This window comes from Pseudorasbora parva, chromosome 16 (genome assembly GCF_024679245.1).
Source record: "Pseudorasbora parva isolate DD20220531a chromosome 16, ASM2467924v1, whole genome shotgun sequence".
Taxonomy (NCBI): Eukaryota; Metazoa; Chordata; class Actinopteri; order Cypriniformes; family Gobionidae; genus Pseudorasbora; species Pseudorasbora parva.
Genome location: NC_090187.1, coordinates 2,010,966 through 2,035,419, shown reverse-complemented (window position 1 = coordinate 2,035,419; position 24,454 = coordinate 2,010,966). Strand labels below are relative to the sequence as shown.

At 40.2% G+C, this 24,454-nt stretch overlaps 1 protein-coding gene across 1 annotated transcript in view; it reads right to left on the bottom strand.

Moving 5' to 3' along the window:
- Positions 1-1,419: 1,419 nt before the first annotated feature.
- abcc8b (ATP-binding cassette, sub-family C (CFTR/MRP), member 8b) overlaps positions 1,420-24,454 on the bottom strand; it is a 55,974-nt gene continuing 32,939 nt past the window's right edge. Inside the window, exons 34-41 of the mRNA XM_067419269.1 lie at positions 24,299-24,419; positions 23,520-23,650; positions 23,373-23,451; positions 23,187-23,295; positions 22,337-22,440; positions 7,451-7,584; positions 5,672-5,734; positions 1,420-1,705 (exon numbers count right to left, since the gene is read on the bottom strand). Coding sequence (XP_067275370.1) covers positions 1,568-1,705; positions 5,672-5,734; positions 7,451-7,584; positions 22,337-22,440; positions 23,187-23,295; positions 23,373-23,451; positions 23,520-23,650; positions 24,299-24,419 — 879 coding nt within the window. The 3' untranslated portion in view covers positions 1,420-1,567. The remainder of the gene's footprint in view (positions 1,706-5,671; positions 5,735-7,450; positions 7,585-22,336; positions 22,441-23,186; positions 23,296-23,372; positions 23,452-23,519; positions 23,651-24,298; positions 24,420-24,454) is intronic.

Here is a 24,454-nt window from a genome sequence, read left to right as displayed (position 1 = left end):
GGTGGAAAATTACATTACCCATAATTCTGCAATCAAATATTCACTCAACCAATCAGAGAAACCAGCAAAACGTGCCAAAAGAGCTCTGCCCACGTTGTCAGATTCATTTTTTTTAAATGTATTATTTTTTGTTGTTGTTGCTTTAAATCAAAGTTTGTAATAAAGTGGGCATCACCTTTGCTCTCTATTCAGTAAATCCCTGCTTTTAGGTTTTACTGGTGAAAACTACATTACCCATGATTCTCCACTCCACCAATCAACAAGCCACTCACTCCAAAAGAGCTCCACCCACTTGTCATTCTGTTTTTTAAATATTATTTTTTCTTTAAATGAAAGCTTGTAATAACGTGAGCAGCACTTTTGCTCTCTATTCACGAAATCCCTGCTGTAGGTTTACTGGTGGAAACTACATTACCCATAATTCTGCAAAGAAATCTCCACTCCCATCAATCTGAGAAACCAGCTAAATGTGCCAGAAGAGCTCCACTCACTTGTCATTCTGTTTTTTAAATATTATTTTTACTTTAAATCAAACTTTGTAATAAAGTGGGCATCACTTTTGCTCTCTATTCACTAAATCCCTGCTTTAGGTTTTACTGGTGACACTACATTACCCATAATTCTCCACTCCACCAAAGAAACAAGCAAATCCTGCAAGAGCTCCGCCCACTCCAAAAGTCTGGTCCTCATACCTTTAGGTGGGTTGACACATGATGAATTAATAAATCATGCTTTTGAAGTTATCTGTAAAACACTCAAAGGATAATGCTGGAGAGAGACGGCAGTGTGGTGTGGTTTACACACCAATTTAATTTATTAAATAAATAAAAGATGAAAATAAATTAATGACATTGACATTAAAGGTTGACATTAAAGATTAATGTATAAATTCACTATAAATGAATAAAGTAAATGCTAAATATTTGATTCAAAATAAATAGATGAAAGATAAAATAGATCTAGAATAGATTTATCTAAAATAGATGAAAGATAAATTGTTAAAAAAAGTTATTAAAACAAATACCACATATTAGATAGATTTGCTATTAATGACTAAAATAAATAGATTAAAAATTAAATCTTATATAAATTAATAAAATAAATACTAAATATTAGACTAAAATATTATACAAAATGACTAAATGAGAGTAAAAAAAGTATATAAATTAATAAAACAATTAACAAATATTAAATTTAAAAATTGTTATTAATAAATTACTAAAATAAATAAAGATTAAAATATAATTATGTAAATTAATACAACCAATACTACAAATACAAAAAACTAATAAAATATATTGATGATAGTTTCAACCAAAACAAAATGTATAAAACACCACATATTAGATTAAAAAACAATTATATATGTATGCATTTTATTAAAAATATTCATACTTGCACACTTATATATATGCATTTTATTAGAAATATACAATAAGAGTCTCGCTACAGATCACCAATGATACAGAATACTGTGCCGTTCATCACTGTATTATTTTACAAGAAATAAATTCTACAAATCATACACCGCCATAAAGCTCTAGCCGGATCTACATGATGGCGGCGTTTATTTGTCGGCGCGGACAAACGCGGAGAAGACGCTGTCCTTCTGCTCCAGCAGCACGTCCGGCTCATCGTACTCCACGATCGCACCGTGTTTCATCACGATCACCGCGTCTGAGCCCAGGATGGTGTGCACGCGGTGCTGTCACACACACACACACACACACACACACACACACAAACACAGGTATATGAGGGATGCGGATGAGTCCCAGAGGAGGACAGGTTATGTTCTGTATGTGATTTATGTGTGGTGGAGGATGAATTGCATTTCATGTTTTATTGCCCACTTAATAATAATTTAAAGCTGCAGTCTGTAACTTTTTGCGCTCTAGTGGTTAATAAACAGAACTGTATGCGTCTTGCGGAAGAACATTGCAGCCGGAGCGGCTACTTCTCTCTGTTGATGTCTATGGCGGATCACGCAGGGACTGTGCTCCTCCGCAGCGGCTCCTACCAGACCGGTCTGAAATAGTCCCAATATATACACTTTTTATAAGTGTCCCATAATGATTCAGGGTAGGACAAAAACACGGTTTGGAAAATGGATTAATGTTGTACCATATCATTATGTAATTTTTGTAAATCTTGAACACAAAGTTACGGACAGCAGCTTTAAGAATTGGTTTGTATAATATGATGCAACAGAAAAACGGATTTGTTTTGGTTAATTATGTATTGGTTTTTTAAAAATGACATTTTTTTGTATGACAATATTTGTTGAGAAGGGATGGACATTACAACAAAAGACTTCATACCCTGGCAGGAGGTCATTTAGTTGTGATTATGTCAGGATGTTGTGGCTTATTATATTGTTTTATATGTGCCCTAGAATGAGTTGAAAATTGTTAAATTGTTCTAAATCGAGGGTATGTGGCTTATTTAAGGTCAAAAATTGTCCAAGTCCATTTACAACCAATTGTCCCGAGTAGGGGTGCCCATGGTTAACCGATTAACCGTTAACAATTGCGTAACCGAGTGAAACATTTTGCTCTGTTGGCGTCAATGACGTGCTTTGAATTTAGTTGTAATATATTGCACCCCTAGAGACCGCCAGAGCGCTCCCAGACATTTGTAATATCCACAAGAAGAAGTCATGACCAGCTTTCTAACATGAAGCGGGCAAAGAAAAGTACAAGCGTGGGAGCACTTTAAAATTGAGAGTGACGGGGCAAAATGTAAGTATTGCAATGCAGTGCTTACCGCATTTTTCAGGCTATGAGTCGCATCAGTCAAAAAATGCGTCATGAAGAGGAAAATAACAAGTCGCACTGGACTATAAGTCGCATTAGGGCAGAAGCAGAGCTGGAGCCGCGCGCGCTGTACATAACGGAGCAGAAGAAAGAAAGTTTGAAGTGAGAAACTTGTGAATGACTAGAGAAAAGCAGACGTTACTTTAACTGTAATGAAGAAAACAAAAAAGCTGATCGCGGACTGAAAGGAAGATGGCCAGAGCTGAAGGGACGAGTCCACAGATGCTTGAACTCTCTGCCGGGAGAGGCTCAGCCGCGCGAGACAAACACTGTGTGAATCATTCTCGGCCGCATATTTTACTACATACCCTAATCATGACGGCGCCCTCGCGGCCACTCGCATTGCTCGTGAACTGGAGCGCATCTCATCCTAATTTAACGAAACTCAGCGTACGCCTCACAGACATGAAATAGATCTTAAGAAACTTGAAATGTCTTTTAACAATTTAAAACGAAAAGAAATAGGCTACTCTCTGATTAGGTAATCCATGATGTGCATTTCTCTCTATAGTCGCGTTCACTACGGAGATGGCGGTCGTCAAATTAATAAACTTAAAATAATAACCCTGATGCACACTATGGTTAACTGAGTATTAACCGCTAAGGGCCTCGGTTAACGGTTAATGAAAAACTTGAAAACGTGCAGCCCTAGTCCCGAGGATGTGATGCTCTGTTTTGGCCTTATTTGGAACGGTCATGAATATTAATGTTGAGCTCTACTCTGATTGGCTGTTTCACTGCACCGCTCAATGACCGCTAACACATCTATACCATCCGTCATGGCAATGATTTTACAATGATAGCTTCTTAACTTTGAATCACAAACTGAACTGGGTAGCGAGTAAATATGTTGTTTACAGTAACGTTACCGTTTGACAGTAGAGTACTGATTTAAAAGTCGATTTATTTAGCCAAACAAAGGAATGTAGAAGCCACTCGAAATAGACCGTGTCATGTTTACTACTCACCCGCTGCAAAATAATCATACTTCAGTTCTCAAAAATGTATATCTATTTAACAAATTGACTAGAAGCCTTGTCAATTGACTATCGTTTCAACTTAGATGGTGAAGGTGATGTTAAAGGCTCGAGTGACCGCTCTGTAAGCAACTAAACAGTAGTAGTAAACGTAACGTTAGTTAGCTTCTGAGTTATGTGTTAATGATTAAATATAGGCTAATTTAGATTTCAATCCGTCAAAAGGGATCAACATGCGTATCTACAGTTGTATTTTATGATAACACAGGTAGGAAATAATATTAACCTGTCATTTGACAAACTGTTATGTGTGGTACTTGGAGTTTCTAATAGTTATTTTACTAGCATCTTGCGTTAGATCTAGACAACATGGGATATTATCGTAATGTTATCTTACTTAGAAACTTTACATTTAATCCGAAATGGGTTCGACAGTCAAGAAGTGGATAAAATCACTACTTACTGCTGGCAGGAATATGGTTGAAATCGGCCCTTTCTTCAGTTTTAGACGCTGAGAGAATCCTGCTATATTGCCGCAGGTTAGAAAAACTCTCCGCAGTGAAATGTGCCGAGCAAACGAACAACTTTGAATTAAATTGTTGCAGTATCAAATTATAATAAACATCAACCATGACCGTAGCCTAGAAATCTAGACTCACCCTAGCGGCAGCAAATCTAATCTGCCGCGAGTGTCATCTAGCATCTCTCAATACCCTTCTGAGCTGTAAACGCCTAACTCTTGCCGGGCCAATCACGTCGTGTATAGAGTCGGTGGGCGGGGCCATAATGACGACGGCCGAGTTGCGTTTGCGTGCTTCTAGTAAACACAGAAACGGGCGAACGGCGGTCTTTCGAATCAGCTTTGACCACGACTCTGGAAGACTTGGAGTTAAGCTTTTCTCTGAGAAAAGAACAAAGAACGGCACTGAAGTCATTCTGAAGAAGGGAAGATGTGTTCAGAGTTTAGCCGACCGGATACGGCGAATGTTTAATCTGTCAACGACCTCTGCTTCACCTTCGTTGCTCTGGTTGGTTGTAGCGCTATCCTATCGCGTGCAGAGGGAGTTTGACAGACAACCGTTTATCCGCCGCTCGGATTGAGCCGTCAATGGTGAGTTTCCAGACCAAACATCTTGATGTGGGTCAGGCTTGTCAGGCTACAAGTCTTATGCTTAATTTAAAATCTGGGGATTTTATCTCTCTAAAACTATACATAATTAGGTAAATTTACTTGAGTACTGCATCTAAGTCTGGCTTGTCAGGCTACCATGACTGTAGACATTGTTTATCTGTGAAAAGTCCTCATGTCTCCTGCACAGCCTGAACATGACGTGTGCTCATGATCTGCTGTTCTCGCTATCCTCCCGTGACGCTTGATTATCTGCTGAACTGATGATTCGGCTCCGTCAGTCACGCCTGAAAATGAACATGGGCTGACATGCAAAGGTTGGGGGTGAACATATTAAGGATCCCAGCGATTGCGTCACAGCTGGCGTTATGTTGAAAATAGCCTGTTTCTCCGTCGTGTTTTTCACAAACAAGACTGAAGAGGAGTCAATGGTGTTTGAGACTCACAGTGTGTGATGTCCATGCACTTAACTCTTGTTATTTCACTATGGCAAGGTTAATTACATGTTTCATTCTAGGGCACCCTTATTGTATGAATATAATACAATTGTGATGGTCATCTTTCCTAATGATTGGATAGTGTCATATAAGTCCATGTGGGCTGGGCACCATGAGTCCATGACACTTAAATACAAAGATTCATTCATTCATTCATTCATTCATTCATTCATTCATTCATTCATTCATTCATTCATTCATTCATTCATTCATTCATATGGCTTACAGTATTAAAGAGGAGTCTGTACTCACTGCTATGGTCACCACGGTCCGGTCCGCAAACGCCGTCATCACCACTTTCTGCAGGATACTCTCCTGCGGGAGCAGAGCAGTGCCAAAATGATCCAGGCCCTTTAAGTCATCTTTATTTATATCGCGCTTTTCCAACGCCGATTGTGTCAAAGCAGCTTCAGTGTTAAACAGGACAATACTGCAGCAGAATTAGATTTGGCTGTACAGTCGTTCTGGAGTAAGCAGTGATGTTATCAGCTTATTTTAATTTATCATAGAGAGACAATGTTGGCAGATCAGTATTATAGTTTATAGAATTAAATAAGACCTAATGAATTAATTTTATATGAATATTTAGTTTACTTTCAACAAATTTTAGTGTCCCCAACTGAGCAATCCAAGCCAAAGGCGACACATTTAAATTCTGTCCACTTTTCTTAAACATATCTACACTGCAAAAAAAAAATATATATATATATATATTAAAAAAAATGCGTTTCTTACTTCTACTTTTCAACACTTTAACTATATTTCAAAGAGAATAGAAGTTATTTTGAAATTACATAGAGATGAACTGAAGTAAGTCAAAAAACATTTCAACTAATTGCATTTAATATTAATTTATAATTTAAACAATAAAATAGTAATATTATAAAATACTAGACAAGCAAAAGTAATTGTTTTGGGGAAGAAATTATTCAAAATAAAAGATTTTTTTAAAATAAGATTTTTTTTGCTTACTGGGGTAAGCAAAAAAAATCCTATTTTAAAAAAATCTTTTTTAGATTATCTGGCAGATTATTTTGCTTATTTTAAGCCAAAACTCTTTTAATTTTGAGTTATTGTTGTTGTCAAGACAATTATTTTACTACGTCTAGTAAATGTTAGATGTTAAATGTAAGAATTTTAAGAAATTTTGACTAGAAATAATACAAAAATACTAAGTAAGAAAAGCCTCTTTTTTTTTTTTTTGCAGTGTAATTTTGTCGCTAAACTTAATTTAGTTATGTTCAATCATCCTAAAATATTTAAAACTGAAGTTTACTCAATTCATTTGCATTAAAACTACATGAAATATTTGTGCTGACAACTAACTGGGCAGTGGATCTGTAGATCCCAGCATGCTTTGCATGGGACTGTTAGGAGAGTACATCTATTGATTACAGTGTTATTGTATGTGTTTTTCAGTAAAGGGAATGATGTTGTTTATGTTAGTGTTCAGTTATGTTGGACTGTAATTCTGTGCTTAGCAGAAGTGTGTGTGTGTGTGTGTGTGTGTGTGCGTGTGTGTGTGTGTGTGTGTGTGTGTGTGTGTGTGTGTGTGTGTGTGTGTGTGTGTGTGTGTGTGTGTGTGTGTGTGTGTGTGTGTGTTTAGGCTGTGGGCTCTTATACACAATTTCATTGGATGGAATGCCTGCTCCCAATTAAATTTGAGTTATTTTTGCCTTTTGTTTCTAAAAATATGCTTGCTGCTATTTAAAAGGTTTAAAGGTAAATTAAATTGATAAATGTGTTTGTTACATAATAAACTTTTATAAATTTAACATAACATTATTATGTAAACTGCACATAAATATTGTAACGGTGACAAATTCAAATGGTTTGTATTTACATTAAAATACATTTTGTCCGTTTTACTTGAATTTATTTTGTTCACATTACTAAATTATTATATGTAAAAAATGCTCAATATAGTTTTGTGCAACCACTTGGCACATCTTTTTGGAGTAAATTCAACAAGTCATTTTTTGAGTGCGCGTGCAGGAGACGGGACACTGAATGACTCTTTCTGGTTCTCACCGTGGCCATGTCTATGGATGCGGTGGCCTCGTCCATGATGAGGATGCTGCTCTTCCTCACGAAGGCTCGAGCGAGACAGAAGAGCTGCCTCTGGCCCTGGCTGAAGTTCTCCCCGCCCTCCGTCACCACGGCCTCTGAAAACCAGACCAGAGAAGACCAGAACTACAGTACCAGTCTAAAGCCTTACACGTGTTCTTCTGCTCATGAAAGCTCATTAATCTGATCAAAAATGAAGACCAGACCAGAGGAGACCAGAACTACAGTACCAGTCTAAAGTCTTACACGTGTTCTTCTGCTCACTAAAGCTCATTAATCTGATCAAAAATGAAGACCAGACCAGAGAAGACCAGAACTACAGTACCAGTCTAAAGTCTTACACGTGTTCTCCTGCTCACTAAAGCTCATTAATCTGACCAAAAATGAAGACCAGACCAGAGAAGACCAGAACTACAGTACCAGTCTAAAGTCTTACACGTGTTCTTCTGCTCACTAAAGCTCATTAATCTGATCAAAAATGAAGACCAGACCAGAGAAGACCAGAACTACAGTACCAGTCTAAAGTCTTACACGTGTTCTTCTGCTCACTAAAGCTCATTAATCTGACCAAAAATGAAGACCAGACCAGAGAAGACCAGAACTACAGTACCAGTCTAAAGTCTTACACGTGTTCTTCTGCTCACTAAAGCTCATTAATCTGACCAAAAATGAAGACCAGACCAGAGAAGACCAGAACTACAGTACCAGTCTAAAGTCTTACACGTGTTCTTCTGCTCACTAAAGCTCATTAATCTGACCAAAAATGAAGACCAGACCAGAGAAGACCAGAACTACAGTACCAGTCTAAAGTCTTACACGTGTTCTTCTGCTCACTAAAGCTCATTAATCTGACCAAAAATGAAGACCAGACCAGAGAAGACCAGAACTACAGTACCAGTCTAAAGTCTTACACGTGTTCTCCTGCTCACTAAAGCTCATTAATCTGACCAAAAATGAAGACCAGACCAGAGAAGACCAGAACTACAGTACCAGTCTAAAGTCTTACACGTGTTCTTCTGCTCACTAAAGCTCATTAATCTGATCAAAAATGAAGACCAGACCAGAGAAGACCAGAACTACAGTACCAGTCTAAAGTCTTACACGTGTTCTTCTGCTCACTAAAGCTCATTAATCTGACCAAAAATGAAGACCAGACCAGAGAAGACCAGAACTACAGTACCAGTCTAAAGTCTTACACGTGTTCTTCTGCTCACTAAAGCTCATTAATCTGACCAAAAATGAAGACCAGACCAGAGAAGACCAGAACTACAGTACCAGTCTAAAGTCTTACACGTGTTCTTCTGCTCACTAAAGCTCATTAATCTGACCAAAAATGAAGACCAGACCAGAGAAGACCAGAACTACAGTACCAGTCTAAAGTCTTACACGTGTTCTTCTGCTCACTAAAGCTCATTAATCTGACCAAAAATGAAGACCAGACCAGAGAAGACCAGAACTACAGTACCAGTCTAAAGTCTTACACGTGTTCTCCTGCTCACTAAAGCTCATTAATCTGATCAAAAATGAAGACCAGACCAGAGAAGACCAGAACTACAGTACCAGTCTAAAGTCTTACACGTGTTCTTCTGCTCACTAAAGCTCATTAATCTGACCAAAAATGAAGACCAGACCAGAGGAGACCAGAACTACAGTACCAGTCTAAAGTCTTACACGTGTTCTCCTGCTCACTAAAGCTCATTAATCTGATCAAAAATGAAGACCAGACCAGAGAAGACCAGAACTACAGTACCAGTCTAAAGTCTTACACGTGTTCTTCTGCTCACTAAAGCTCATTAATCTGACCAAAAATGAAGACCAGACCAGAGGAGACCAGAACTACAGTACCAGTCTAAAGTCTTACACGTGTTCTTCTGCTCACTAAAGCTCATTAATCTGATCAAAAATGAAGACCAGACCAGAGAAGACCAGAACTACAGTACCAGTCTAAAGTCTTACACGTGTTCTTCTGCTCACTAAAGCTCATTAATCTGATCAAAAATGAAGACCAGACCAGAGGAGACCAGAACTACAGTACCAGTCTAAAGTCTTACACGTGTTCTTCTGCTCACTAAAGCTCATTAATCGGATCAAAATGAAGACCAGACCAGAGGAGACCAGAACTACAGTACCAGTCTAAAGTCTTACACGTGTTCTTCTGATCACTAAAGCTCATTAATCGGATCAAAAATGAAGACCAGACCAGAGGAGACCAGAACTACAGTACCAGTCTAAAGTCTTACACGTGTTCTTCTGCTCACTAAAGCTCATTAATCTGACCAAAAATGAAGACCAGACCAGAGAAGACCAGAACTACAGTACCAGTCTAAAGTCTTACACGTGTTCTCCTGCTCACTAAAGCTCATTAATCTGATCAAAAATGAAGACCAGACCAGAGAAGACCAGAACTACAGTACCAGTCTTAAGTCTTACACGTGTTCTCCTGCTCACTAAAGCTCATTAATCTGATCAAAAATGAAGACCAGGCCAGAGAAGACCAGAACTACAGTACCAGTCTAAAGTCTTACACGTGTTCTTCTGCTCACTAAAGCTCATTAATCTGACCAAAAATGAAGACCAGGCCAGAGAAGACCAGAACTACAGTACCAGTCTAAAGTCTTACACGTGTTCTCCTGCTCACTAAAGCTCATTAATCTGATCAAAAATGAAGACCAGGCCAGAGAAGACCAGAACTACAGTACCAGTCTAAAGTCTTACACGTGTTCTTCTGCTCACTAAAGCTCATTAATCTGACCAAAAATGAAGACCAGACCAGAGAAGACCAGAACTACAGTACCAGTCTAAAGTCTTACACGTGTTCTCCTGCTCACTAAAGCTCATTAATCTGATCAAAAATGAAGACCAGGCCAGAGAAGACCAGAACTACAGTACCAGTCTAAAGTCTTACACGTGTTCTCCTGCTCACTAAAGCTCATTAATCTGACCAAAAATGAAGACCAGACCAGAGAAGACCAGAACTACAGTACCAGTCTAAAGTCTTACACGTGTTCTCCTGCTCACTAAAGCTCATTAATCTGATCAAAAATGAAGACCAGGCCAGAGAAGACCAGAACTACAGTACCAGTCTAAAGTCTTACACGTGTTCTCCTGCTCACTAAAGCTCATTAATCTGATCAAAAATGAAGACCAGGCCAGAGAAGACCAGAACTACAGTACCAGTCTAAAGTCTTACACGTGTTCTCCTGCTCACTAAAGCTCATTAATCTGACCAAAAATGAAGACCAGACCAGAGAAGACCAGAACTACAGTACCAGTCTAAAGTCTTACACGTGTTCTCCTGCTCACTAAAGCTCATTAATCTGATCAAAAATGAAGACCAGGCCAGAGAAGACCAGAACTACAGTACCAGTCTAAAGTCTTACACGTGTTCTTCTGCTCACTAAAGCTCATTAATCTGACCAAAAATGAAGACCAGACCAGAGAAGACCAGAACTACAGTACCAGTCTAAAGTCTTACACGTGTTCTTCTGCTCATGAGGCTCATTAATCTGATCAAAAATGAAGACCAGGCCAGAGAAGACCAGAACTACAGTACTAGTCTAAAGTCTTACACGTGTTCTTCTGCTCATGAGGCTCATTAATCTGATCAAAAATGAAGACCAGACCAGAGAAGACCAGAACTACAGTACCAGTCTAAAGCCCTACACGTGTTCTTCTGCTCACTAAAGCTCATTAATCTGATCAAAAATGAAGACCAGACCAGAGAAGACCAGAACTACAGTACCAGTCTAAAGTCTTACACGTGTTCTTCTGCTCATGAGGCTCATTAATCTGATCAAAAATGAAGACCAGACCAGAGAAGACCAGAACTACAGTACCAGTCTAAAGCCCTACACGTGTTCTTCTGCTCACTAAAGCTCATTAATCTGATCAAAAATGAAGACCAGACCAGAGAAGACCAGAACTACAGTACCAGTCTAAAGTCTTACACGTGTTCTTCTGCTCATGAGGCTCATTAATCTGATCAAAAATGAAAACCAGGCCAGAGAAGACCAGAACTACAGTACCAGTCTAAAGTCTTACACGTGTTCTTCTGCTCACTAAAGCTCATTAATCTGATCAAAAATGAAGACCAGACCAGAAAAGACCAGAACTACAGTACCAGTCTAAAGTCTTACAAGTGTTCTTCTGCTCATGAGGCTCATTAATCTGATCAAAAATGAAGACCAGACCAGAGAAGACCTGAACTACAGTACCAGTCTAAAGCCCTACACGTGTTCTTCTGCTCACTAAAGCTCATTAATCTGACCAAAAATGAAGACCAGACCAGAGAAGACCAGAACTACAGTACCAGTCTAAAGTCTTACACGTGTTCTCCTGCTCACTAAAGCTCATTAATCTGATCAAAAATGAAGACCAGACCAGAAAAGACCAGAACTACAGTACCACTCTAAAGTCTTACATGTGTTCTCCTGCTCACTAAAGCTCATTAATATGACCAAAAATGAAGACCAGACCAGAGGAGACCAGAACTACAGTACCAGTCTAAAGTCTTACACGTGTTCTTCTGCTCACTAAAGCTCATTAATCTGATCAAAAATGAAGACCAGACCAGAGAAGACCAGAACTACAGTACCAGTCTAAAGTCTTACACGTGTTCTCCTGCTCACTAAAGCTCATTAATCTGACCAAAAATGAAGACCAGACCAGACCAGAGAAGACCAGAACTACAGTACCAGTCTAAAGTCTTACAAGTGTTCTTCTGCTCATGAGGCTCATTAATCTGACCAAAAATGAAGACCAGATCAGAGAAGACCAGAACTACAGTACCAGTCTAAAGTCTTACACGTGTTCTTCTGCTCATGAGGCTCATTAATCTGACCAAAAATGAAGACCAGATCAGAGAAGACCAGAACTACAGTACCAGTCTAAAGTCTTACACGTGTTCTTCTGCTCACTAAAGCTCATTAATCTTTTAAAAAATGAAGACTAGACCAGAGAAGACCAGAACTACAGTACCAGTCTAAAGTCTTACACGTGTTCTCCTGCTCACTAAAGCTCATTAATCTGACCAAAAATGAAGACCAGACCAGAGAAGACCAGAACTACAGTACCAGTCTAAAGTCTTACACGTGTTCTTCTGCTCATGAGGCTCATTAATCTGACCAAAAATGAAGACCAGACCAGAGAAGACCAGAACTACAGTACCAGTCTAAAGCCTTACACGTGTTCTTCTGCTCACTAAAGCTCATTTATCTGATCAAAAATGAAGACCAGGCCAGAGAAGACCAGAACTACAGTACCAGTCTAAAGTGTTACACGTGTTCTTCTGCTCACTAAAGCTCATTAATCTGACCAAAAATGAAGACCAGACCAGAGAAGACCAGAACTACAGTACCAGTCTAAAGTCTTACACGTGTTCTTCTGCTCACTAAAGCTCATTAATCTGACCAAAAATGAAGACCAGACCAGAAAAGACCAGAACTACAGTACCAGTCTAAAGTCTTACACGTGTTCTTCTGCTCATGAGGCTCATTAATCTGATCAAAAATGAAGACCAGACCAGAAAAGACCAGAACTACAGTACCACTCTAAAGTCTTACATGTGTTCTCCTGCTCACTAAAGCTCATTAATCTGACCAAAAATGAAGACCAGACCAGAGGAGACCAGAACTACAGTACCAGTCTAAAGTCTTACACGTGTTCTTCTGCTCACTAAAGCTCATTAATCTGATCAAAAATGAAGACCAGACCAGAGAAGACCAGAACTACAGTACCAGTCTAAAGTCTTACACGTGTTCTCCTGCTCACTAAAGCTCATTAATCTGACCAAAAATGAAGACCAGACCAGAGAAGACCAGAACTACAGTACCAGTCTAAAGTCTTACAAGTGTTCTTCTGCTCATGAGGCTCATTAATCTGACCAAAAATGAAGACCAGACCAGAGAAGACCAGAACTACAGTACCAGTCTAAAGTCTTACACGTGTTCTTCTGCTTACTAAAGCTCATTAATCTTTTAAAAAATGAAGACTAGACCAGAGAAGACCAGAACTACAGTACCAGTCTAAAGTCTTACACGTGTTCTCCTGCTCACTAAAGCTCATTAATCTGACCAAAAATGAAGACCAGACCAGAGAAGACCAGAACTACAGTACCAGTCTAAAGTCTTACACGTGTTCTTCTGCTCATGAGGCTCATTAATCTGACCAAAAATGAAGACCAGACCAGAGAAGACCAGAACTACAGTACCAGTCTAAAGTCTTACACGTGTTCTTCTGCTCATGAGGCTCATTAATCTGACCAAAAATGAAGACCAGACCAGAGAAGACCAGAACTACAGTACCAGTCTAAAGTCTTACACGTGTTCTTCTGCTCACTAAAGCTCATTTATCTGATCAAAAATGAAGACCAGGCCAGAGAAGACCAGAACTACAGTACCAGTCTAAAGTGTTACACGTGTTCTTCTGCTCACTAAAGCTCATTAATCTGACCAAAAATGAAGACCAGACCAGAGAAGACCAGAACTACAGTACCAGTCTAAAGTCTTACACGTGTTCTTCTGCTCACTAAAGCTCATTAATCTGACCAAAAATGAAGACCAGACCAGAGAAGACCAGAACTACAGTACCAGTCTAAAGTCTTACACGTGTTCTTCTGCTCATGAGGCTCATTAATCTGACCAAAAATGAAGACCAGACCAGAGAAGACCAGAACTACAGTACCAGTCTAAAGTCTTACACGTGTTCTTCTGCTCACTAAAGCTCATTTATCTGATCAAAAATGAAGACCAGGCCAGAGAAGACCAGAACTACAGTACCAGTCTAAAGTGTTACACGTGTTCTTCTGCTCACTAAAGCTCATTAATCTGACCAAAAATGAAGACCAGACCAGAGAAGACCAGAACTACAGTACCAGTCTAAAGTCTTACACGTGTTCTTCTGCTCACTAAAGCTCATTAATCTGACCAAAAATGAAGACCAGACCAGAGGAGACCAGAACTACAGTACCAGTCTAAAGTCTTACACGTGTTCTTCTGCTCACTAAAGCTCATTAATCTGACCAAAAATGAAGACCTGACCAGAGAAGACCAGAACTACAGTACCAGTCTAAAGTCTTACACGTGTTCTCCTGCTCACTAAAGCTCATTAATCTGACCAAAAATGAAGACCAGACCAGAGAAGACCAGAACTACAGTACCAGTCTAAAGTCTTACATGTGTTCTTCTGCTCACTAAAGCTCATTAATCTGACCAAAAATGAAGACCAGACCAGAGGAGACCAGAACTACAGTACCAGTCTAAAGTCTTACACGTGTTCTTCTGCTCACTAAAGCTCATTAATCTGATCAAAAATGAAGACCAGACCAGAGGAGACCAGAACTACAGTACCAGTCTAAAGTCTTACACGTGTTCTTCTGCTCATGAGGCTCATTAATCTGATCAAAAATGAAGACCAGACCAGAGGAGACCAGAACTACAGTACCAGTCTAAAGTCTTACACGTGTTCTTCTGCTCACTAAAGCTCATTAATCTGATCAAAAATGAAGACCAGACCAGAGGAGACCAGAACTACAGTACCAGTCTAAAGTCTTACACGTGTTCTTCTGCTCATGAGGCTCATTAATCTGATCAAAAATGAAGACCAGACCAGAGGAGACCAGAACTACAATACCAGTCTAAAGTCTTACACGTGTTCTTCTGCTCACTAAAGCTCATTAATCGGATCAAAAATGAAGACCAGACCAGAGAAGACCAGAACTACAGTACCAGTCTAAAGTCTTACACGTGTTCTTCTGCTCACTAAAGCTCATTAATCTGACCAAAAATGAAGACCAGACCAGAGAAGACCAGAACTACAGTACCAGTCTAAAGTCTTACACGTGTTCTTCTGCTCATGAGGCTCATTAATCTGATCAAAAATGAAGACCAGACCAGAGGAGACCAGAACTACAGTACCAGTCTAAAGTCTTACACGTGTTCTTCTGCTCACTAAAGCTCATTAATCTGACCAAAAATGAAGACCAGACCAGAGAAGACCTGAACTACAGTACCAGTCTAAAGTCTTACACGTGTTCTTCTGCTCACTAAAGCTCATTAATCTGATCAAAAATGAAGACCAGACCAGAGAAGACCAGAACTACAGTACCAGTCTAAAGTCTTACACGTGTTCTTCTGCTCATGAGGCTCATTAATCTGATCAAAAATGAAGACCAGACCAGAGGAGACCAGAACTACAGTACCAGTCTAAAGTCTTACACGTGTTCTTCTGCTCACTAAAGCTCATTAATCTGACCAAAAATGAAGACCAGACCAGAGAAGACCTGAACTACAGTACCAGTCTAAAGTCTTACACGTGTTCTTCTGCTCACTAAAGCTCATTAATCTGACCAAAAATGAAGACCAGACCAGAGAAGACCAGAACTACAGTACCAGTCTAAAGTCTTACACGTGTTCTCCTGCTCACTAAAGCTCATTAATCTGAACAAAAATGAAGACCAGACCAGAGAAGACCAGAACTACAGTACCAGTCTAAAGTCTTACACGTGTTCTCCTGCTCACTAAAGCTCATTAATCTGATCAAAAATGAAGACCAGGCCAGAGAAGACCAGAACTACAGTACCAGTCTAAAGTCTTACACGTGTTCTTCTGCTCACTAAAGCTCATTAATCTGACCAAAAATGAAGACCAGACCAGAGAAGACCAGAACTACAGTACCAGTCTAAAGTCTTACACGTGTTCTTCTGCTCATGAGGCTCATTAATCTGATCAAAAATGAAGACCAGGCCAGAGAAGACCAGAACTACAGTACTAGTCTAAAGTCTTACACGTGTTCTTCTGCTCATGAGGCTCATTAATCTGATCAAAAATGAAGACCAGACCAGAGAAGACCAGAACTACAGTACCAGTCTAAAGCCCTACACGTGTTCTTCTGCTCACTAAAGCTCATTAATCTGATCAAAAATGAAGACCAGACCAGAGAAGACCAGAACTACAGTACCAGTCTAAAGTCTTACACGTGTTCTTCTGCTCATGAGGCTCATTAATCTGATCAAAAATGAAGACCAGACCAGAGAAGACCAGAACTACAGTACCAGTCTAAAGCCCTACACGTGTTCTTCTGCTCACTAAAGCTCATTAATCTGATCAAAAATGAAGACCAGACCAGAGAAGACCAGAACTACAGTACCAGTCTAAAGTCTTACACGTGTTCTTCTGCTCATGAGGCTCATTAATCTGATCAAAAATGAAAACCAGGCCAGAGAAGACCAGAACTACAGTACCAGTCTAAAGTCTTACACGTGTTCTTCTGCTCACTAAAGCTCATTAATCTGATCAAAAATGAAGACCAGACCAGAAAAGACCAGAACTACAGTACCAGTCTAAAGTCTTACACGTGTTCTTCTGCTCATGAGGCTCATTAATCTGATCAAAAATGAAGACCAGACCAGAGAAGACCTGAACTACAGTACCAGTCTAAAGCCCTACACGTGTTCTTCTGCTCACTAAAGCTCATTAATCTGACCAAAAATGAAGACCAGACCAGAGAAGACCAGAACTACAGTACCAGTCTAAAGTCTTACACGTGTTCTCCTGCTCACTAAAGCTCATTAATCTGATCAAAAATGAAGACCAGGCCAGAGAAGACCAGAACTACAGTACCAGTCTAAAGTCTTACACGTGTTCTTCTGCTCACTAAAGCTCATTAATCTGACCAAAAATGAAGACCAGACCAGAGAAGACCAGAACTACAGTACCAGTCTAAAGTCTTACACGTGTTCTTCTGCTCATGAGGCTCATTAATCTGATCAAAAATGAAGACCAGGCCAGAGAAGACCAGAACTACAGTACTAGTCTAAAGTCTTACACGTGTTCTTCTGCTCATGAGGCTCATTAATCTGATCAAAAATGAAGACCAGACCAGAGAAGACCAGAACTACAGTACCAGTCTAAAGCCCTACACGTGTTCTTCTGCTCACTAAAGCTCATTAATCTGATCAAAAATGAAGACCAGACCAGAGAAGACCAGAACTACAGTACCAGTCTAAAGTCTTACACGTGTTCTTCTGCTCATGAGGCTCATTAATCTGATCAAAAATGAAGACCAGACCAGAGAAGACCAGAACTACAGTACCAGTCTAAAGCCCTACACGTGTTCTTCTGCTCACTAAAGCTCATTAATCTGATCAAAAATGAAGACCAGACCAGAGAAGACCAGAACTACAGTACCAGTCTAAAGTCTTACACGTGTTCTTCTGCTCATGAGGCTCATTAATCTGATCAAAAATGAAAACCAGGCCAGAGAAGACCAGAACTACAGTACCAGTCTAAAGTCTTACACGTGTTCTTCTGCTCACTAAAGCTCATTAATCTGATCAAAAATGAAGACCAGACCAGAAAAGACCAGAACTACAGTACCAGTCTAAAGTCTTACACGTGTTCTTCTGCTCATGAGGCTCATTAATCTGATCAAAAATGAAGACCAGACCAGAGAAGACCTGAACTACAGTACCAGTCTAAAGCCCTACACGTGTTCTTCTGCTCACTAAAGCTCATTAATCTGACCAAAAATGAAGACCAGACCAGAGAAGACCAGAACTACAGTACCAGTCTAAAGTCTTACATGTGTTCTCCTGCTCACTAAAGCTCATTAATATGACCAAAAATGAAGACCAGACCAGAGGAGACCAGAACTACAGTACCAGTCTAAAGTCTTACACGTGTTCTTCTGCTCACTAAAGCTCATTAATCTTTTAAAAAATGAAGACTAGACCAGAGAAGACCAGAACTACAGTACCAGTCTAAAGTCTTACACGTGTTCTCCTGCTCACTAAAGCTCATTAATCTGACCAAAAATGAAGACCAGACCAGAGAAGACCAGAACTACCAGTCTAAAGTCTTACACGTGTTCTTCTGCTCATGAGGCTCATTAATCTGACCAAAAATGAAGACCAGACCAGAGAAGACCAGAACTACAGTACCAGTCTAAAGCCTTACACGTGTTCTTCTGCTCACTAAAGCTCATTTATCTGATCAAAAATGAAGACCAGGCCAGAGAAGACCAGAACTACAGTACCAGTCTAAAGTGTTACACGTGTTCTTCTGCTCACTAAAGCTCATTAATCTGACCAAAAATGAAGACCAGACCAGAGAAGACCAGAACTACAGTACCAGTCTAAAGTCTTACACGTGTTCTTCTGCTCACTAAAGCTCATTAATCTGACCAAAAATGAAGACCAGACCAGAAAAGACCAGAACTACAGTACCAGTCTAAAGTCTTACACGTGTTCTTCTGCTCATGAGGCTCATTAATCTGATCAAAAATGAAGACCAGACCAGAAAAGACCAGAACTACAGTACCACTCTAAAGTCTTACATGTGTTCTCCTGCTCACTAAAGCTCATTAATCTGACCAAAAATGAAGACCAGACCAGAGGAGACCAGAACTACAGTACCAGTCTAAAGTCTTACACGTGTTCTTCTGCTCACTAAAGCTCATTAATCTGATCAAAAATGAAGACCAGACCAGAGAAGACCAGAACTACAGTACCAGTCTAAAGTCTTACACGTGTTCTCCTGCTCACTAAAGCTCATTAATCTGACCAAAAATGAAGACCAGACCAGAGAAGACCAGAACTACAGTACCAGTCTAAAGTCTTACAAGTGTTCTTCTGCTCATGAGGCTCATTAATCTGACCAAAAATGAAGACCAGACCAGAGAAGACCAGAACTACAGTACCAGTCTAAAGTCTTACACGTGTTCTTCTGCTTACTAAAGCTCATTAATCTTTTAAAAAATGAAGACTAGACCAGAGAAGACCAGAACTACAGTACCAGTCTAAAGTCTTACACGTGTTCTCCTGCTCACTAAAGCTCATTAATCTGACCAAAAATGAAGACCAGACCAGAGAAGACCAGAACTACAGTACCAGTCTAAAGTCTTACACGTGTTCTTCTGCTCATGAGGCTCATTATTCTGACCAAAAATGAAGACCAGACCAGAGAAGACCAGAACTACAGTACCAGTCTAAAGTCTTACACGTGTTCTTCTGCTCATGAGGCTCATTAATCTGACCAAAAATGAAGACCAGACCAGAGAAGACCAGAACTACAGTACCAGTCTAAAGTCTTACACGTGTTCTTCTGCTCACTAAAGCTCATTTATCTGATCAAAAATGAAGACCAGGCCAGAGAAGACAAGAACTACAGTACCAGTCTAAAGTGTTACACGTGTTCTTCTGCTCACTAAAGCTCATTAATCTGACCAAAAATGAAGACCAGACCAGAGAAGACCAGAACTACAGTACCAGTCTAAAGTCTTACACGTGTTCTTCTGCTCACTAAAGCTCATTAATCTGACCAAAAATGAAGACCAGACCAGAGAAGACCAGAACTACAGTACCAGTCTAAAGTCTTACACGTGTTCTTCTGCTCATGAGGCTCATTAATCTGACCAAAAATGAAGACCAGACCAGAGAAGACCAGAACTACAGTACCAGTCTAAAGTCTTACACGTGTTCTTCTGCTCACTAAAGCTCATTTATCTGATCAAAAATGAAGACCAGGCCAGAGAAGACCAGAACTACAGTACCAGTCTAAAGTGTTACACGTGTTCTTCTGCTCACTAAAGCTCATTAATCTGACCAAAAATGAAGACCAGACCAGAGAAGACCAGAACTACAGTACCAGTCTAAAGTCTTACACGTGTTCTTCTGCTCACTAAAGCTCATTAATCTGACCAAAAATGAAGACCAGACCAGAGGAGACCAGAACTACAGTACCAGTCTAAAGTCTTACACGTGTTCTTCTGCTCACTAAAGCTCATTAATCTGACCAAAAATGAAGACCTGACCAGAGAAGACCAGAACTACAGTACCAGTCTAAAGTCTTACACGTGTTCTCCTGCTCACTAAAGCTCATTAATCTGACCAAAAATGAAGACCAGACCAGAGAAGACCAGAACTACAGTACCAGTCTAAAGTCTTACACGTGTTCTTCTGCTCACTAAAGCTCATTAATCTGACCAAAAATGAAGACCAGACCAGAGGAGACCAGAACTACAGTACCAGTCTAAAGTCTTACACGTGTTCTTCTGCTCACTAAAGCTCATTAATCTGATCAAAAATGAAGACCAGACCAGAGGAGACCAGAACTACAGTACCAGTCTAAAGTCTTACACGTGTTCTTCTGCTCATGAGGCTCATTAATCTGATCAAAAATGAAGACCAGACCAGAGGAGACCAGAACTACAGTACCAGTCTAAAGTCTTACACGTGTTCTTCTGCTCACTAAAGCTCATTAATCTGATCAAAAATGAAGACCAGACCAGAGGAGACCAGAACTACAGTACCAGTCTAAAGTCTTACACGTGTTCTTCTGCTCATGAGGCTCATTAATCTGATCAAAAATGAAGACCAGACCAGAGGAGACCAGAACTACAATACCAGTCTAAAGTCTTACACGTGTTCTTCTGCTCACTAAAGCTCATTAATCGGATCAAAAATGAAGACCAGACCAGAGAAGACCAGAACTACAGTACCAGTCTAAAGTCTTACACGTGTTCTTCTGCTCACTAAAGCTCATTAATCTGACCAAAAATGAAGACCAGACCAGAGAAGACCAGAACTACAGTACCAGTCTAAAGTCTTACACGTGTTCTTCTGCTCATGAGGCTCATTAATCTGATCAAAAATGAAGACCAGACCAGAGGAGACCAGAACTACAGTACCAGTCTAAAGTCTTACACGTGTTCTTCTGCTCACTAAAGCTCATTAATCTGACCAAAAATGAAGACCAGACCAGAGAAGACCTGAACTACAGTACCAGTCTAAAGTCTTACACGTGTTCTTCTGCTCACTAAAGCTCATTAATCTGATCAAAAATGAAGACCAGACCAGAGAAGACCAGAACTACAGTACCAGTCTAAAGTCTTACACGTGTTCTTCTGCTCATGAGGCTCATTAATCTGATCAAAAATGAAGACCAGACCAGAGGAGACCAGAACTACAGTACCAGTCTAAAGTCTTACACGTGTTCTTCTGCTCACTAAAGCTCATTAATCTGATCAAAAATGAAGACCAGACCAGAGAAGACCAGAACTACAGTACCAGTCTAAAGTCTTACACGTGTTCTTCTGCTCATGAGGCTCATTAATCTGATCAAAAATGAAGACCAGACCAGAGGAGACCAGAACTACAGTACCAGTCTAAAGTCTTACACGTGTTCTTCTGCTCATGAGGCTCATTAATCTGACCAAAAATGAAGACCAGACCAGAGAAGACCAGAACTACAGTACCAGTCTAAAGTCTTACACGTGTTCTCCTGCTCACTAAAGCTCATTAATCTGATCAAAAATGAAGACCAGACCAGAGAAGACCAGAACTACAGTACCAGTCTAAAGCCTTACACGTGTTCTCCTGCTCACTAAAGCTCATTAATCTGATCAAAAATGAAGACCAGACCAGAGAAGACCAGAACTACAGTACCAGTCTAAAGCCTTACACGTGTTCTTCTGCTCACTAAAGCTCATTAATCTGATCAAAAATGAAGACCAGACCAGAGAAGACTAGAGGCGGACAGTACAGAAGTAATTTTTCTGTCCAACTCATTTTACTTTTCAAGTATATGTACTTTATCAGTGTTCTTCTTCTTAAAACCTTTACTTTACAACATTCCAAAACATAATATTGATTTTGGATTATTAATATATAATAACCTCTTAAACTCCAGGTGGTGTGGAGTGTGGACACACAAAGAGCCGATTTGAAACTAGGCTTTGGCTCTGATTTAGCACCAGCACTGCCTTGGTGGAAAAGGGGTAAGTGTGAGTGTGTCTCGTTCCGGTCAATCCGTGGCTCTGTGTGTGAAAGCTGCCGCAGCTCCTTCACCGACTCACCTAATCCACCGGGCAGAGCTTTAACGACGGGCATGAGCTGAGCGATCTCCAGAGCCTCCCACAGCATCTGATCTGAGGCCTTCCTCTCCGGATCCAGATTAAACCTGATGAGCAGAGGAGACACACGCTACAGCTGAGAGGACCAGAAGAGTGTGTGTGTGTGTCTGCTTCAGGACTACAGCTGAGAGGACCAGAAGAGTGTGTGTGTGTGTGTGTGTGTGTGTGTGTGTGTGTGTGTCTGCTTCACGACTACAGCTGAGAGGACCAGAAGAGTGTGTGTGTGTGTGTGTGTGTGTGTGTGTCTGCTTCACGACTACAGCTGAGAGGACCAGAAGAGTGTGTGTGTCTGTGTGTGTGTCTGCTTCACGACTAAAGTTGAGAGGACCAGAAGAGTGTGTGTGTCTGCTTCACGACTACAGCTGAGAGGACCAGAAGAGTGTGTGTGTCTGTGTGTGTGTGTGTGTCTGCTTCACGACTACAGCTGAGAGAACCAGAAGAGTGTGTGTGTCTGCTTCACGACTACAGCTGAGAGGACCAGAAGAGTGTGTGTGTGTGTGTGTCTGCTTCACGACTAAAGTTGAGAGGACCAGAAGAGTGTGTGTGTGTGTGTGTGTCTGCTTCACGACTACAGCTGAGAGAACCAGAAGAGTGTGTGTGTCTGCTTCACGACTACAGCTGAGAGGACCAGAAGAGTGTGTGTGTGTGTGTGTGTGTGTGTGTGTGTGTGCGCGCTTCATGACTGAGAAGACTAGAAGAGTGGGTGTGTGTTTGCGTGCGTGCGTGTATTCGTGTGTGTGTGTGTCCTGATAGAGATGCAGTTTAATGGAGTAAATCCCAAGCACATCCTCACCGGATCGTCCCACTGAACAGAATGGGATCCTGCAGGATAATGGAGAACTTTGATCGTAGCGTCTGCAGAGGAAGCTTGGCTATATCGATCCCATCTATCACAATTTGCCCTGTGTGAGAACAACACACACCATGATCTCAAAGAGCCGCAGAACATGAAGAGTTTGATCATTTCTGGGAGCTTTACCCTCAAACGTGTCCAGCATTCTGAAGAGGGCCAAAGAAAAGGAGGATTTCCCACTTCCTGTCCGTCCACAAATTCCCACCTATCAACAGAAGCATCAGTGTGTGCATGTCTCTCAGTGTGTGTGTGTGTGTGTGTGTGTGTGCTGACCTTCTGTCCCGGTCTGATGTGAGCGTTGACGTGTCTCAGGACCGGTTTCAGGCTGCTGTCGTAACGCACACTCAGGTTTTTGATCTGGATCTCTCCGTACTTCGGCCATCCCGCAGGAACCTGAGCTGGAGCTACACACACACACACACACACACACACACACACACACACACACACACACACACACACACACACACACACACACACACACACACACACACACACACACACACACACACACACTCTCCTGTCACACATCATATATATTGTGCAATGTGCATTCAACAGTTACGAATGCTAATAATGATATTGATTAATTTTTGACTCAGAATATATTATTGTATGGATTTAGATCAAATATCAATACTATAATTTTATTATTATTATTATTATTATTATTATTATTATTATTATTATTATTATTATTATTATTGTTATTAACACTAAATGTTCCCATTTAGTTTTTCCCTGTATGAACATAAATTATTACTGTATATACCACAAAAAAATTACCAAATGTACTTTATATAGAAATGATTGGTTTTAAAATACAGTATCTTTTTATATTAAATAAATGATCTGATTATGAAATTAATCATGATTCATATCTCCTTATAAACTGACTAAATTGTTCTTATTGTTATTTTTAATTTATATAAATAAAAACTTTGAACTTACTGTATACTGCATATAATAATAATATAAAAATCAAACAACAACATTGTTCCCAGTTGTTCTAGTTTTGTCCACTGGTCCTGAGCTGGTGTGTGTTCACTCACTCATGAGGCCGTCGTAGCTCTCGGGTTGAGTGTGTATGAGCGCGCGGACTCTCTTCACACAGCCCAGCTGCACCTCCATGTCTGCCAGGTTACGCACGATCCAGTTCAGGTAGTTTGACACCTTCAGGAGAGACAGAGAAAGGCTGTTACACTGCT